A 17,209-nucleotide genomic window follows, 5' to 3' on the forward strand; every position below is an offset into this window, starting at 1 on the left:
AATAAATATTTTCTAAATGAATAAATGATACTCTCTGGTTTTTCTCTTTTGCCCAACAACAAATTTGTTCCATAAATTCGCTACACCATATGGTAATCTTTATACCTCCATGAAAGCCACATGGATTAAGTTTGAAGGGGATATTTTCAGTTTATTTTTATTCAGTTTTCAAAAAGTATTCAGTCCAAAAAGTATTTTATATTTAGTCATGTGTGCATGCTCAGTCGTGTCTGACTCTTTTGCGACCCCATGAACTGTAGCCCACCAAGTTCCTCTGTCCATGGGATTTTCCAAGCAAGAATATTGGAGTGGATTGCCATTTCCTTCTCCAGGGGATCTTCTTAACCCAGGGATCAAACCCAGCTCTCCCACATTGCAGACAGATTCTTTACCAGCTGAGCCACCAAGGAAGCCCAAGATATTATAACCAAAAGCAAAAACTAACAAGCCTCTTCCTTCATCTTGACCTCACTGCCTGAGAACTTTCCTTCCCTTGCCATTCGGTGTGAGGTGAGTGGCGCTGATGCCTAGCAATGGTCCTCACATCTTGAAAGTGCAGCAAGAATCCTTGTAACAACTACTCTGAAAATGGGATTTTCACAATATTATTGTCAAGAAATCCCTGTACAAAGGCATTAAAAGTAACTATAAAATATAATTATGATATGATGTAAGATAGTATTGTTGCTGTTTAGTCACTAAAACCCCGTGGACTGTAAGCCCATCAGGCTCCTCTGTCCATGTGATTTCCCAGGCAAGAATACTGTAGCCCATTGCTATTTCCTTCTTCAAGGGATCTTCTTGACCCAGGCATTGACCCTCTGTCTCCTGCTTGGCAGGCGTATTCTTTTCCGCTGAGTCACCAGTGATGGCCATATAAGATAGCATAGCATAAAATAATATAGCACAATGTCATATATTAATTATATATGGTATTAATATTAAAAAGGAACTAACTGTAAGATGAGGTATCATACATGGTACCAGGATAAGAAAATGGTCCTAGCTGCTCCCCTGTCTCACGCATTAGATCCCTGGCTATCATGTCATGGCTCTTTTTTCTTGAAGAGCTGAAGCAGGAGATGTGGGATAGATATATATATACTACTATATATAAAATAGATTAAAAAAAAAAAACCAGGAACTTACTGTATAGCACAAGGAACTATATCCAATATCTTATAATATCCTACAGTGGAAAAGAATCTAAAACAATATATGTGTGTGTGTGTGTGCATATATATATATATTTGAATCACTGTGCTATATACCTGAAACATTGTGAATTAACAATGCTTCAATTTAGAAATTTTTTTAAAAAAGAGAAAGATACTGGGCAATTACCAAATTCATGTACAGTTAATTCTTCCACGGATTATCTACTTTTTGGATTATTCCCAGCACCTTTTAAATTCCAAGGGGATTTTCCCCAGCTGTTAAGCATTCTTCTCAGTCATCTACCCACCTTCAACTGGTAGAAGTTCAAGGAATGCAAATTCATTTTCTATTAGCCTAAATAAACACAATTAGAAAGGAGAAACCCCCGAGGCAAAGAACACCTATCAAAGCCAAATATAAATTATCTTTGACTGTTATAATCAGGGAAATAAATGAGAAACCAATGTAATTATCTTTTTAATCTCTAGAGGGAAAGGTTTGAATGTTTTCTTTTATAGATTTCTTCAGCACTTTATAATCCTAATGTTCTTTTATATTCATTCTAAATCACTGTTCTTCAATCTGAGCCTGTTCTCTTCTTGTGGACATCTGTGAAAATAATTGAGCTGAACTCAGTCCTTCCAAATGTGCTTCCTGTCCTTGTTAATGTACAAACATGGTAACTTTATGCTTTGCAATTTAATTATTTGCATATCTAGTGATTTACCCCTCATGCTTATTATTTTTAACATCGCTATGATATTTTGTAACAGGGGTCCCCAACCTCTGGACCACAGACCCGTTGGTACCTCCCATCAGATCAGCAGTGGCATTGCATTAGAAATAAAGTGCACAATAAATGTAGTGCTATGGTTTTTCCAGTAGTCATGTATGGATGTGAGAGTTGAACCATAAAGAAGGCTGAGCAATGAAGTATTGATGCTTTTGAACTGTGGTGTTGGAGAAGACTCTTGAGAGTCCCTTGGACTGCAAGGAGATCAAACCAGTCAATCCTGAAGGAAGTCAGTCCTGAATATTCATTGGAAGGACTGATGCTGAAGCTGAAACTCCAATACTTTGGCCACCTGATGTGAAGAACTGACTCATTTGAAAACACCCTGATGCTGGGAAAGACTGAAAGCAGGAGGAGAAGGGGACGACAGAGGACCAGATGGTAGGAAAATATCATTGACTCAGGACGTGAGTTTGAGCCAGCTCCAGGAGATGGCAAAGGGCAGGGAAGTCTGGCATGCTGCAGCCCATGGAGTTGCAAAGAGTCAGACATGACTGAGCACCTGAACTACAACAAAATGTAATGCGCTTGAATCACCCCAAAGCCATCCCTCTCTGCCTGTTCCCCCAGTCCGTGGAAAAATTCTCTTCTATGAAACTGGTCCCTGGTGCCAAAAAGGTTGGGGACCACTGTTTATAATATTAGCTACCATGACTACAATGAATCATACACTCTATTCAGAATTTTGTACATATTTTCATTTATTTAATCTTCCCAGTAACTCTAAATTTAGATATAATTATTCTCAATGTATAAATGAAGCAATTAAGAGGTTCTTAGTGAGAATCTGAATGGCCTCATTCCCAAAGCCCCCATGCATCCTTAATGCCATGTTTTCTCTTATCATGTTGCTGAGCTGATCCACTATTGTGAGGCATTTGGGGTTATCTCTGATTTACTCTAGTGCTAATTATATCCCATAAAAATTTTTTTGTAACCCTAATCATCCTGGGTCCCCATGTAGCTCAGTTTCTACAGAGTAGCACGTAGCACTGCCCAAAGTAATTTTAAAGATGCATACCAATTTTCATGTTGTCTCTCAAAGAAAAATCACAGGGGATTCAATTCAGAGCTCATAATACTACTTACCAGATCCCCTTTCTTCATTCCCCAGTTCTCTCACACTGTAAAACTGCTGGAAAGACAGTTCCAGTCTGAACCACCACAAGCTGCCTGCAAGCCAAGACCCTGCAGCCCTCCTGTCTCCATGTGCCCCCCACTGACTCCTTGCTTTAGAGATCACTGCAGCATCGTGGGCTGGCCCTTCCCCTGGCCCTCACCACTCTGGTCTGGCTTCTCTATCATTCTAATAACCCATCCCCAAAGGAAAGAAGTCTCATTTTATGTTAGTTGGAAATATGGACTGTGCAGAAACAGGCCAAGAGGAAATCTGGGAACATTCATACATGAATACATTTTATTCACTTACTTGTAAGTTAAGGTTTCTGATGTTGTGTTTTTTGTTTTCTTTTTAGAGTCCCCTCTCCCCCTTGAATGATAGTGTCCAAAGTGAGATTCATGAGCACTGAACAGATCTGTTAACAGCGAACAGTTTTTGTTCTATTTAAAATTCTTTGTTTTGGCTGAGCTGGTCTTCGCTGCTGTGTGTGGGCTTTCTCTAGCTGTGGCGTGTGGGAGCTTAGTTCCCCGAGCAGGTATCGACCCTAGCCCCTTGCTCTGGAAGGCAGATCCTTTTTATTGATTTGTTCAGGGCTGAGCTGGTCTTCTCTGCTGTGTGCGGGCTTTCTCTGGTTGCCGTGAGCATGGGACCACCCCTCTCTCCTTGCAGTACGCGGTCTTCCTGCTTCAGTGGCTTCTCTTGTTCAGAGCACAGGCTCTAGGTTGCTTGGGCTTCAGTCGCTGTGGCGTGTGTGCTCAGCAGTTGTGACCCTCAGGCTTACTTGCCCTGCACCACGTGGAATCATCCCAGGCCAGGGCTGGAACCCATGTCCCCTGCACTGGCAGATTCTGAACCACTGGACTACCAAGGAAGTCCCACAGTGAATGGTTTTAATCAAGAGGTACTCCAACTAATTAAAAAAAATAGATCCTATGATTATAAAGAAGTTGACTTGTCATAGGGCATGTCAAAAATACATTTTTACTTTATATGCCTTTTTAGGTGGTCAATGTATTTTATGATTACAACTAAAGTATTATAAAATTCTGATTACTTTATAATCACTAGCAAATATCATATAAAATACAAGTAGCCCCAAACGTCCCTGTTTTCTCTTCTCTAATGGACTAAAGAAGAAAAACAGAGATTTAGACTCTGATAACAGCTCCTTCAGCTGGTAGCTGTTCCCATAAGAATCCTTCTTTTGATTTTGGCCAGCTCTCATGTTCTCATCTTTGATCAGTCACTAATCTTGGAGATGGCTTGGGGTCATCACTGGGGAAAATTGTGAAGTAACCCTAGCATTTGTTTGGCGTGCCCCAGATTGCTTTGGCATGTACTTCCTGTCTTTGGCATTCTTTTATGTTTTCCAGGTCCTGCTATCAACTTTTCCTCTCCAATCATATCAACCATTTGCATATTAGTAGGACTTTAACTGGGGCTTCCCAGGTGGTGCTAGTGGTTAAGAATCCGCCTTCCAATGCAGGAGACCCAGAAGATGCAGGTTCGATCCCTGGGTTGGGAAGATCCCTTGGAATAGGAAATGGCACCCCATCCCAGTATTTTTGCCTGGAAAATTCCATGGACAGAGGACCCCAGCCGGCTCAGGAAAGACTCAGACAAGAGGGAGTGACTGAGAACACACACACACACACACACACACACGACTTTAACCCTAAATACTCCCCCTTCTCAGAGATATTTGCTCGTATTGCCTTATCTCTAATTGTGAATGCAAAGGTTTGTTTCTGGTCCTGGAGTTTTAATCACTAATGAGCTGATATAGAAACTGTTGGGGGAGACTGACTGCCCAAGTGTCTTCTCTTAAGGTTGTACTGGTTTAACATGCTTTGGCTTAGCAACATTTTGGCTTTACAGTGATGCAAAAGTGATAGACGTTCAGTGGTAAACATATTTAAAATTCTGTTTTGGGGTTTTTTGGGGAGAGGTGGCTAGCCATGTGCAGTAGGATACTGTCTTATGGTGCTGGGCAGCCAATGAGCCACAGTTCCCAGTCAGCCACTCGGTCACAAGAGTACAGGCCAAATACACTTAAAATCATCAGTACCCATACAGCCATCCTGGTTTCACGTTCAGTGTGCTTGCGTACATGCTAAGTTGCATCAGTCGTGTCCGACTCTGTGCAACCCCATGGACTGTAGCCCACCAGGCTTCTCTGTCCATGGAAATCTCCAGGCAAGAATACTGGAGTGGCTTGACATTCCCTTCTCCAGGTGTCAGTTCAGTTCAGTTCAGTCGCTCAGTCATGTCCGACTCTTTGTGACCCCATGAATCGCAGAACGCCAGGCCTCCCTGTCTATCACCATCTCCCGGAGTTCACTCAGACTCACGTCCATCGAGTCAGTGATGCCATCCAGCCATCTCATCCTCTGTCATCCCCTTCTCCTCCTGCCCCCAATCCCTCCCAGCGTCAGAGTCTTTTCCAATGAGTCAACTCTTCACATGAGGTGGCCAAAGTACTAGAGTTTCAGCTTTAGCATCATTCCTTCCAAAGAAATCCCAGGGCTGATGTCCTTTAGGATGGACTGGTTGGATCTCCTTGCAGTCCAAGGGACTCTCAAGAGTCTTCTCCAACACCACAGTTCAAAAGCATCAGTTCTTTGGCTCTCAGCTTTCTTCACAGTCCAACTCTCACATCCATAGATGACCACTGGAAAAACCAGGTGTAGTAGTTAATAAATTACATGAACTAGTTAACACTTTATTATAAAATAGGCTTTGTGGTAGATGATTTTGCCCAACTGTAGGTTCATGTGAGGGCTTTCCTAGTGGCCCAGTGATAAAGAATACCCCTGTCAATGCAGGAGACTCAGGTTTGATCCCTGGGTCAGGAAGATCCCATGGAGGAGGGCATGGCAACCCACTCCAGTATTCTTGCCTGGAGAATTCCATGGAGACAGGAGTCTGGTGGGCAACAGTTCATAGGGTCGCGAAACAGTTGAACATGACTGAGCGGCTTAACAACAGCAACAAGCAGCAAGGTTCATGTAAGTGTTCTGAGCACATTAAGGTAGACTGGGCTAAGCTAGGATGTTTGGTAGGTTAAGTGTATTACATGCGTTTTTAATTTATGATATATTCAACTTATGATGGATTAATTGGGATATAGCCCCATCAGAAGTTAAAGAAGATCTATATTTTACAAGTCTATATATATTCTCAGTTTATGACTATGACCAGCTCCGAAATTTTTCTGTAACTCCAAGTTTTAAGGTCAAGTGCACGTCTATGTCCACACCGGCCTTGCTTGGGCTCACACACACAAATGTGAGAAAGAATAGGTAGGTGGCAAAACGTGGGGTGTACTTGTTAGGGAAAGAAATGCATGTAATTCGTCAGGAATAAGTTACTAAACTCACTTACTATGCAGTTCTTTATCTCTTTCATAATGCGTCTCTGGTGTCAGACTAAACCTGGAGCTTTTTTTTTTTGTTCTGCTTTGCTCTTTTTTTTCCAGTTTGACAAATGGACGGACACTCAGAGGAGAAGAATCCTGACAAGCCTGTTAGAACGCTGCTCCTTGTCACAGCAAAAGTTCTGCTGTCGAAAGCTTCAGGAGAAAATTCCAGCAGAAGCTCTGGATTTTACTACTAAGCTCCCAAGGGTGTTATCTTTATATATCTTTTCTTTCCTGGACCCCCGAAGCCTTTGTCGTTGTGCACAGGTACAGATAGCCTAGAAAACACTGAAACTTGAGGGGAAAAAAGAAAGCATGTATACAAAACCAAGCACTGACAAGACGCTCACTGTGTTCAGTTTGTGCAGTTTGAATTAGCCCCCATCTCTTTGTGTCTGGCTGTGCATTTAGTGCTCAAAGGGGAGAAAAAGTAAGCCATCACTAAGTGTCTGTAAGACAGTATTAGCCAGTTGGGGAAATGTATACACTTGTATATAATGGTTCATCAGCAGAGGACCATAGTACAACCTTAAAGTGTAGCGTGCAGGCCATTCATAAATAGAAAAGCGCGACATAAGGTGCTAATGTGATAAATACAAAAGCTTGTGAGACTGAAGGAGTTCAGAGTGGGCAGATGCGCTCACAGGTTGAAAAAGCATCTGACCATTATTTTCTTACAAGTAATTCCATGGTGTATTCAAGTATATTTTTTAAGATATAAAATTGATAGTCATTTTGTTGATTTCTTTTCATAGTCTGGGAAGACCAGAAATTATCTGTTACTGTGCATTCACATGGTAATTTTAGTTCTTAAAATTAATAAAATGAAAAAAAATTTTAATGAATGAAGTAAGATAGATGACTTATTTAATAATTGGTGTTGGGACAATCAGGCAAATTAGCTGGAAAAAAATTCTAGAAGGATAAAAGATTGATATGAAATTATAGGAAACCATTTCGTACTCAAAAGAGGGAATTCCCTGGTGGTCCATTGGTTAAGTCTCTGCTCTTTCACTGCTGAGGGCAGAAGTTCAATCCCTGTTTAGGGAACTAAGATCCTGTAAGCCACCAGGCATGACTAACGGGGAAAAAAATGTAATTAAAGGAAACCTAGGGAAGGAAGCGGAGAAGGCAATGGCACCCCACTCCAGTACTCTTGCCTGGAAAATCCCATGGACGGAGGAGCCTGGTAGGCTGCGGTCCATAGGGTCGCTAAGAATCGGACACGACTGAGCGACTTCACTTTCACTTTTCACTTTCATGCATTGGAAAAGGAAATGGCAGCCCACTCCAGTATTCTTGCCTGGAGAATCCCAGGGACGGGAGAGCCTGGTGGGCTGCCGTCTATGGGGTAGCACAGAGTCGGACACGACTGAAGCGACTTAGCAGCAGCAGCAGGGAAGGAAGCCTTTGTGAGTAATCTAGAATATTCAGAGCCTCAAAAGAAAATGTATAACTTAAAATCTTGCTTTATTTATTTTATGTATTTTGTGTATATCTTATATATGCTTTATAAATAGAGAAAGCAAGATTTTAAGTTGTGATTATAAAAATTAAAATTTTCTCCATAGAGAAGAAAACTGTAAATAAATAGAAACAGTAAACAGGTGGGAATTCCCTGGTAGTGGTTAGGATTCAGTGCTTTCACTGATGAGGGCTCAGGTTCAACCCCTGGCCGGGAGACTAAGAACCCACAAGCTGCTGCAGTTTGGCCAAAAAAAAAAAATTTAAGATAAACAGGGGAAAAAACATATTGCCAGCAAAGGGGTAATTTTCTTATTTTTTAAAGAATGACTATAAATCTACATTAAGAAGAAAAAGAAATGAAAGCCTAGCAGAAAAATGCGCAAAGGAAGTGAACAAATAGTTCACAAAAAGAAAAGCAGATCTTTCTAAAATAGGTAAAATGCTTAGCCTCGTTTTCATGCCATCTTTTGTGACTCAGAGGGATTGAGTTTCTTTTTTTTCTTCTTTTAGTTTCTTTTTTAATGATAATATTTTATATTGTTGGGGGTGTGGGGAAACAAGCACCTTCATATGTTGTTGGGAGATAAATTGATGCAAACACCAAGGAGAGCAATTTGGTAGTGTTCAGTTTTTAAATGAAGATTCCTGGACATTCCCTGGCGATCCAGTGGTTGGGACTCTGTGCTTTCACTACCAAGGGTGTGAGTTTGATCCCTCGTCGGGGAACTGAGATCCCGCAGGCCATGCTGCTGCTGCTGCTGCTAAGTCGCTTCAGTCGTGTCCGACTCTGTGCGACCCCATAGACGGCAGCCCACCAGGCTCTTCCGTCCATGGGATTCTCCAGGCAAGAGTACTGGAGTGGGTTGCCATTGCCTTCTCCAGCATGCCATGAGACATGGCTAAAAATGTTAAAAAAAATTTTAATTAAAAAAAAATAAGATTACCTTTGGCCAGTAGTTCCACTTCTTGGAATTTGTCAGATCCCTGTACTTCAACACATGCAAAATTTATGTCTATATGAGAATACTGCATCATTGTCTGTAGTAGCAAAAGGTTGGGAACAATGGAAATGTCTGCTAATAGCAGACTGGTTGCAACCATCTCCACAATATATCATCAATAAAAAAACAAAGGTGCAGAATTGGCCTACCATTTCGGAAAGAATAAAAGAATGTACCCATATTTGTTAACCTTCTGGAATGGCACACAAGAAGCCAGTCACAATGGTTACATTCAGGGAGGGAAATGAGTGGCTAGATGACAAGGATGAGAGAGATTTTTTTTTTTTTTACTTTTTTTTTTACCATGTACCCCCTGGTATCTTTGTATTTAGTATTGATGTACACATATTACTTATTCTAAAAATGAAACAATTTGTTTAAAAAAAAAGCATAGTGTTTTAAATGCCCAGTAATAGAGTATCATTCAGCCATATAATGAATTATTAGGCAGTTATTAGAAAGCATGTTTTGGAAGAACAGAGATGCTTATTATGTGTAAAATGAAGAAAGCATGATTTTAAATTGCATGCAGTTTTCCAATTTTGCTTTCATATATGCCTGAAAAACAGAAAGGAAAATAACTCTACGAACTTGTTAGTAATATTTGGTCGTCTCTGATTGACAGGGTTCTGGGTATTGTTTTTCTTCAAGTTTCTCAGAATTGTCCATGTTTTTCACAATGAGAATGTTATCATTCCAGGGAGATGTGATATGAAATAGATAATCTTATCATCTTTGTGTACCATATGTCAATCTTGGTAGATTTCAGCATCGTATTTTATTCCCAGAACTGACTGTGAAGCAATTGTTCTTTGCTGCTAAGTCGCTTCAGTTGTGTCCGACTCTGCGACCCCATAGACGGCAGCCCACCAGGCTCCCCCGTCCCTGGGATTCTCCAGGCAAGAACACTGGAATGGATTGCCATTTCCTTCTCCAAATTGTTTTTTAGCTAGATTTAAAGTAAACAATAAAGTCATTGCACCAAGATGAGCTTTCAGCTGTTTACAAATGTGGTGGGGGTTGTCTTACAGTTTTGAAAGCTCTTACCTACCCTCAACTTTCCTCACTCGTGTTTAGTTTTAAACAAACAAAAAGCAGCAAAAATCAAAAACAAAGCAAAAATTTATGTACTCCCAGTGCAGCGGGAGAACCCCAACTTAACTACCCAGGTCTAAACCAGATCTAAGTCAAAAGAGAAAAAGGGTGAGAATTGAGAAAAACTTTCTCCCCATCCCCTCCCTCCCAAACTCCACATCTTGATTAAATTAACTAACCATAGGAGGATTAAGGGCAGTGTAGTTTCATTCTGGGTTGCACAAAGTGGTTATGATCTCTGTTTCTGCCTGCAGTATCAGATCCTTTAAGCCTTTTCCTCCATCTAGATCCTGAACCTACTGTTTCTCCTAATTGTGCCTCTTTCTGCTTCTCTCTCCCCTACATGTCTTATCTTCAGCCCATAAACTAATCCTGGATGTAATCAGAACTCCATACACAATGGATGGAAGGAGGGAGGAAGAGAAACAGATAAACAGATGGATGGGTAGCGAGTCCCATTACAGAATGTTCTGCTCCTTTGGGGGGCACTGAAACATTGTTTATTATTGAGTTAACCTTGAAAAAGAGGCCAGTTTTCCAAGGATGAAATGAATGTGAAGATTAGCTGTCATCTCTGCAATTCCTGATAAGAGACATGGAATGCCTAGTCTCAACTTTATGTATGGACTTGACCCTAGTTTCTACTAAGACTTATTTAAAACCTGGAATAAATTATTTTAAACACTACTACACATACTAGCAAAGAGTCGGACATGACTGAGCGACTGAACTGAACTGAACTGACACATACTAGGGTCACCTCCACCATTTGCTGGATGTGTAGGATTAACCATAATCCTATGAAAATGGAATGTACAGAATACTTTAAAAAAAATTTATTTGGCTGCACCAGGTGTCAGTTGCAGCACGTGGGATCCAGTTCCCTAACCAGGGATCAAACCCTGGCCCCCTGCACTGAAAGCATAGAATCTTAGCCGCTAGACCACCAGGGAAGTCCCCAGGATAAATACTTAATGCTCTATTGAATCTTGAAGGCTATTTAGGACACACCAATATAGTATTAGTCATTGTGTTCCCTTTATAAAATTTATATTTAGTTAAATCATAAAAATGGAGGGAAAACAGAAGCATATCATGAAAAAAATAAGCAATGTACCAACCGGAGTTTCTGTAGCCTTCATATAACTTTCATACAGACTTCCAGAGAGCTTTAGGAAGTTCCAAAGGCTTATCTAAAGCTCAGTTTCCGCATTTGCAAGGGGACGATATTAATTATACTGCCCTTCAGGTTGTGATGAGGATGGTTAATAGATGCTCGATAAGTGTTAGTTGACTTGGATTCTGTCTGAATTAACATTAAAAAGAAAAAAAAAGAAAAAGGGGTACCCAAAGCCAGTGCTCTGTGAGAACCTGGAGGGATGGGATGGGGAGGGAGGTGGAAGTGCTGTTCAGGTTGGAGGGGACACAAGTATACCTATGGCCAATGTATGGCAAAACCATCATAATGTTGTAAAGTAATTATCCTCCAATTAAAATAAATAAATAAATAATTTAAAAAAAAAAATCCTCCTGCCTGGTTAGGAAGCACTTCAGGTAGGAGGTAACTTAGCTGTGATTTGGAGAAGGACCAAAAAGAGACTAGCTCTGATTTGCAGCCCTGGTTTATCTAGTTAAAATTATGTTTGTTCTGATTCATTCATGGGCTTCCCCAGTGGTTCAGCGGTAAAGAACCCGCCTGCAGTGCAGGAAACACAGAGAAGTGGGTTCGATCCCTGGGTCAGGAGGATCCCCCTGGAGGAGGGCACGGCAACCCACTCCAGAAAAAAAAAAAGAAGTTCTCTCAGTACCAGGGTGACGGCTCAAAACCTAGAGAAAGTGGACATGTAAACTGACTAGTTTTTTAACGTTGTTTTTCCAGGTGAGCTGGCATTGGAAGAATTTAACTGAACTGGATCAGCTCTGGATGCTAAAATGTTTACGGTTTAACTGGTACATCAATTTCTCCCCAACCCCCTATGAGCAGGGTGTATGGAAGAAGCATTATATTCAAATGGTGAAAGAACTCCATGTTACCAAGCCCAAGGTAAGTTTCAGAAAAGAAGCAACAGAATTACTAACATCAGCTACTTAGGAATTCTGGAACTAAGCTGGGGAAGGCCTTTGGTTCAAGACTACAAAATTCCCTTGTTCAAAGAACTTGACAGCTCTTTTCAAGATATCCATGTTAGTTGAAAGTCGTCTGACACAAACCACAGTTCCACCTAGGTTAGGACTTGGAGCTCCTCATTCTCTCCGGATTCCTGGATTTCTGTGTCTCTGACGCCTACAGTACACAATTCTGACACTGGGATTCTGTGGGTAATGTGCAGTATTTATTACCTATGGGTCATCAAATTTTACTTAACTAATTCAAGTTTTCTGTGATTCTACCAGGCAAACTGAAGTTTATGTTTCTATCATTTATAAAGAAAAGTTTTGTAATAAATTAGTAATTAGGAAAGGGCATAATGGGCATATTAAAATTCTTTTTACTTTAGAAACTAGCAATGTAAAGTCCTTACATAGAATCGTAAACAGTAAATAATATGAGCATAAATTTTTCTAGTGGTTTTCTACACATTATAACCAATGTTTATGTTCATTCTTACAGTCACAGTTAATTAGATAACTTATGGGAAATTTTTATGAACTTTTTCTTTATAGCATGATCTATATACATGCAGAGTTGTGCATCATTTTGTATAATAGAAGAGTTCCTGAAAATTATGTGTAAATTAAAATTTTTAATTATTTTTGAAACCACAGGGATTGTTTTTACATAGAAAAGCTGCAGTGAGTCCTTTTTGAATTGAAGAATGCTTTTGAAATACGAATAGTTTGTTCTTAACATGCTCATTTACATTTCATTTTATTGTGTTTACTTGAAGTAGAAACCCTCTACATTTCATACAGTAATGAACTGCATAATTAATACTGTTATAATTACAATGATGAAAGCGGTCTTTCTGATTTCAATGATGGCTGTTCTTCATGAGAATTTCTTTTAAAAAGAAAAATTTTAAGTGCAGTGGTGGAAGAGTTATTTTAAAAATTACAATAGCTATGACTCCTTTTATCATAAGGCTTTCCTTAACTCTCATTCAACGTCACTCATAGGCTTCATAGCTGAAGCGTGGGCTGTTCTGGGGCAGAGGAGAGAAAAGTGATTCACCAAGTTGTAGAATGAAAAATGGTTTTGAGTACTGTACATAATACTGATTTTAATACTTGGTCTTCAACAATAACTCTTTTTCCAGAAACTATTTATGCACTTCTCTGGTGGCTCAGATGGTAAGGAATCCACCTGCAATGCAGGAGATGCAGGTTTGAGCCCCAGGTCAGGAAGATCCCGTGGAGAAGAGAATGGCAACCCACTCCAGCATTCTTGCCTGGAGGATCTCCATGGTTGGAGGAGCCTGGTGGGCCACAGTCCATGGGATCATAAAGAGTCAGGCATGACTGAGCAACTAACACACACATATTTTAAAATAATGAATAGTTCTCATATAAGAAAACTGACACATTGTTGCTTAGTCTTTAGTTTCTTTAGGAAGTACTTAATGATCTCTGTTCATTTCCAAGGCAAACCATTCAATATCACAGTAATCCAAGTCTATGCCCCAACCGGTAATGCTGAAGAACCTGAAGTTGAACGGTTCTATGAAGACCTACAAGACCTTTTAGAACTAACACCCAAAAAAGATGTCCTTTTCACTATAGGGGACTAGAATGCAAAAGTACGAAGTCAAGAAACACCTGGAGTAATAGGCAAATTTGGCCTTGGAATGAGGAATGAAGCAGGGCAAAGACTAATAGAGTTTTGCCAAGAAAATGCACTGGTCAGAGCAAACACCCTCTTCCAACAACACAAGAGAAGACTCTACACGTGGACATCTCCAGATGGTCAACACCAAAATCAGATTGATTATATTCCTCACAGCCAAAGATGGAGAAGCTCTATACAGTCAACAAAAACAAGACCAGGAGCTGACTGTGGCTCAGATCATGAGCTCCTTATTGCCAAATTCAGACTTAAATTGAAGAAAGTAGGGAAAACCACTAGACCATTCAGGTATGACCTCAATCAAATCCCTTATGATTATAGAGTGGAAGTGAGAAATAGATTTAAGGGACTAGATCTGATATATACAGTGCCTGATGAACTATGGAATGAGGTTCGTGACATTGTGCAGGAGACAGGGATCAAGACCATCCCCATGGAAAAGAAATGCAAAAAAGCAAAATGGCTGTCTGGAGAGGCCTTACAAATAGCTGTGAAAAGAAGAAAGGCGAAAAGCAAAGGAGAAAAGGAAAGATATAAGCATCTGAATGCAGAGTTCCAGAGAATAGCAAGAAGAGATAAGAAAGCCTTCTTCAGCGATCAATGCAAAGAAATAGAGGAAAAGAACAGAATGGGAAAGACTAGAGATCTCTTCAAGAAAATTAGATATACCAAGGGAACATTTCATGCAAAGATGGGCTTGATAAAGGACAGAAATGGTATGGACCTAACAGAAGCAGAAGATATTAAGAAGAGGTGGCAAGAATATACAGAAGAACTGTACAAAAAAGATCTTCACGACCCAGATAATCATGATGGTGTGATCACCCATCTAGAGCCAGACATCCTGGAATGTGAAGTCAAGTGGGCCTTAGAAAGCATCCCTACAAACAAAACTAGTGGAGATGATGGCATTCCAGTGGAGCTGTTTCAAATCCTGAAAGATGATGCTGTGAAAGTGCTGCACTCAATATGCCAGCAAATTTGGAAAACTCAGCAGTGGCCACAGGACTGGAAAAGGTCAGTTTTCATTCCAATTCCAAAGAAGGCAATGCCAAAGAATGCTCAAACTACCGCACAATTGCACTCATCTCACATGCTAGTAAAGTAATGCTCGAAATTCTCCAAGCCAGGCTTCAGTAATACGTGAACCGTGAACTTCTTGATGTTCAAGCTGGTTTTAGAAAAGGCAGAGGAACCAGAGATCAAATTGCCAACATCCGCTGGATCATCAAAAAAGCAAGAGAGTTCCAGAAAAACATCTATTTCTGCTTTATTGACTATGCCAAAGCCTTTGACTGTGTGGATCACAATAAACTGTGGAAAATTCTGAAAGAGATGGGAATACCAGACAACCTGACCTGCCTCTTGAGAAATCTGTATGCCCGTCAAGAAGCAACAGTTAGAACTGGACATGGAACAACAGACTGGTTCCAAATAGGAAAAGGAGTACGTCAAGGCTGTATATTGTCACCCTGCCTATTTAACTTAAATGCAGTGTACATCATGAGAAACACTGGACTGGAAGAAGCACAAGCTGGAATCAAGATTGCCGGGAGAAATATCAATAACCTCAGATATGCAGATGACACCACCCTTATGGCAGAAAGTGAAGAGGAACTAAAAAGCCTCTTGATGAAAGTGAAAGTGGAGAGTGAAAAAGTTGGCTTAAAGCTCAACATTCAGAAAACGAAGATCATGGCATCTGGTCCCATCACTTCATGGGAAATAGATGGGGAAACAGTGGAAACAGTGTCAGATTTTATTTTTTGGGGCTCCAAAATCACTGCAGATGATGACTGCAGCCATGAAATTAAAAGACGTCTACTCCTTGGAAGAAAAGTTATGACCAACCTAAATAGCATATTGAAAAGCAGAGACATTACTTTGCCGACTAAAGTCCGTCTAGTCAAGGCTATGGTTTTTCCATTGGTGATGTATGGATGTAAGAGTTGGACTGTGAAGAAAGCTGAGCACCGAAGAATTGATGCTTTTGAACTGTGGTGTGGGAGAAGACTCTTGAGAGTCCCTTGGACTGCAAGGAGATCCAACCAGTCCGTTCTGAAGGAGATCAGCCCTGGGATTTCTTTGGAAGGAATGATGCTGAAGCTGAAACTCCAGTACTTTGGCCACCTCATGAGAAGAGTTGACTCATTGGAAAAGACTCTGATGCTGGGAGGGATTGGGGGCAGGAAGAGAAGGGGACGACAGAGGATGAGATGGCTGGATGGCATCATGGATTCGATGGACATGAGTCTGAGTGAACTCCGGGAGTTGGTGATGGACAGGGAGGCCTGGAGTGCTGCGATTCATGGGGTTGCGAAGAGTCGGACACGACTGAGCGACTGAACTGAACTGAACTTGTTATAGTAAATTTCAGTTTTTCTGTCAAAGAAAAAATTGGCAAATTAAACCCAGTAATATATAAAAAAAGAATAATACATGATGACCAAGTGGGATGTATCCAGGGAGAGTAAGGTTGGCATAATATTAAAAAATCAGTCCATGTAATTCACAGAATAAAATAGAAAAGATATATGGTCATTTCAATATATGCAAACAAAAGCATTTAAAATTTTTTCAACATTTGCAATTAAAAAGTCTCAAAAGGCTTTGAGTAAAGGTAATACATTTTTTGTTTACTTAACAGAAAAGTCATCAGTTTTCATTATTATCTGTTTTGTTAATGGGTCAATATTTTGTACTTTTCAAAATGAATGATGTTTATTTATATATATAGTTACTAGCATTCATTACTAAATTTTATTCCCTGAAACTGCTTTTTTATTTTTATTTTTTATTTTATTTTTATTTTTGAAACTGCTTTTTTATTATCATGTATTCTTTATTACTAGTGGTGTTAAATGAGACTCTTCCAGCAAAAATAGATTTCATTCAATATAAACTCAGAAAAATGAAATGAATGTCCATCTTATTTGTTTTATTTTTTGGCCACCGCATGTGACTTGGGATCTTAGTTCCCTGACCAGGGATTGAACTCCTGCTCTCAGTAGTGAAAGTGTAGAATCCTAACCACTGGACCACCAGGGAACTCCTTGAATGTCCATTTTAAGTGAGATCTGCACTGTGCTGTCCTTAGTTGCTCAGTCGTGTCCGACTCTTCAACCCCATGGACTCACCAGGCTCCTCTGTCCGTGGGGATTCTCCTGGCAAGAATACTGGAATGGGTTTCTATGCCCTCCTCCAGGATTTGCACAAAACATTAAATACTAATCTAGTAATGAGCCATCAATTATATAAACGTAAAATGTCTTTTTACTCTACTACTTGCAACAACTCACTAAATCAATAAATATTTATTAAATACTGTTATGTGCCAGGTGCTAAGAGTACAATGGTCTGAACCCCACTTTCT

The 17,209-nt window shown here is 40.1% G+C and overlaps 1 protein-coding gene across 1 annotated transcript in view; it reads left to right on the forward strand.

Moving 5' to 3' along the window:
• The window catches only part of FBXO16 (F-box protein 16), a 51,773-nt gene that overhangs the window by 17,682 nt on the left and 16,882 nt on the right, over positions 1-17,209 (forward strand). The window contains exons 4-5 of the mRNA XM_005683582.3: positions 6,550-6,756; positions 11,932-12,096. Of these exons, the coding sequence (XP_005683639.2) occupies positions 6,550-6,756; positions 11,932-12,096 (372 nt within the window). The remainder of the gene's footprint in view (positions 1-6,549; positions 6,757-11,931; positions 12,097-17,209) is intronic.

This window comes from Capra hircus, chromosome 8 (assembly GCF_001704415.2).
Source record: "Capra hircus breed San Clemente chromosome 8, ASM170441v1, whole genome shotgun sequence".
NCBI classification, from domain to species: domain Eukaryota; kingdom Metazoa; phylum Chordata; class Mammalia; order Artiodactyla; family Bovidae; genus Capra; species Capra hircus.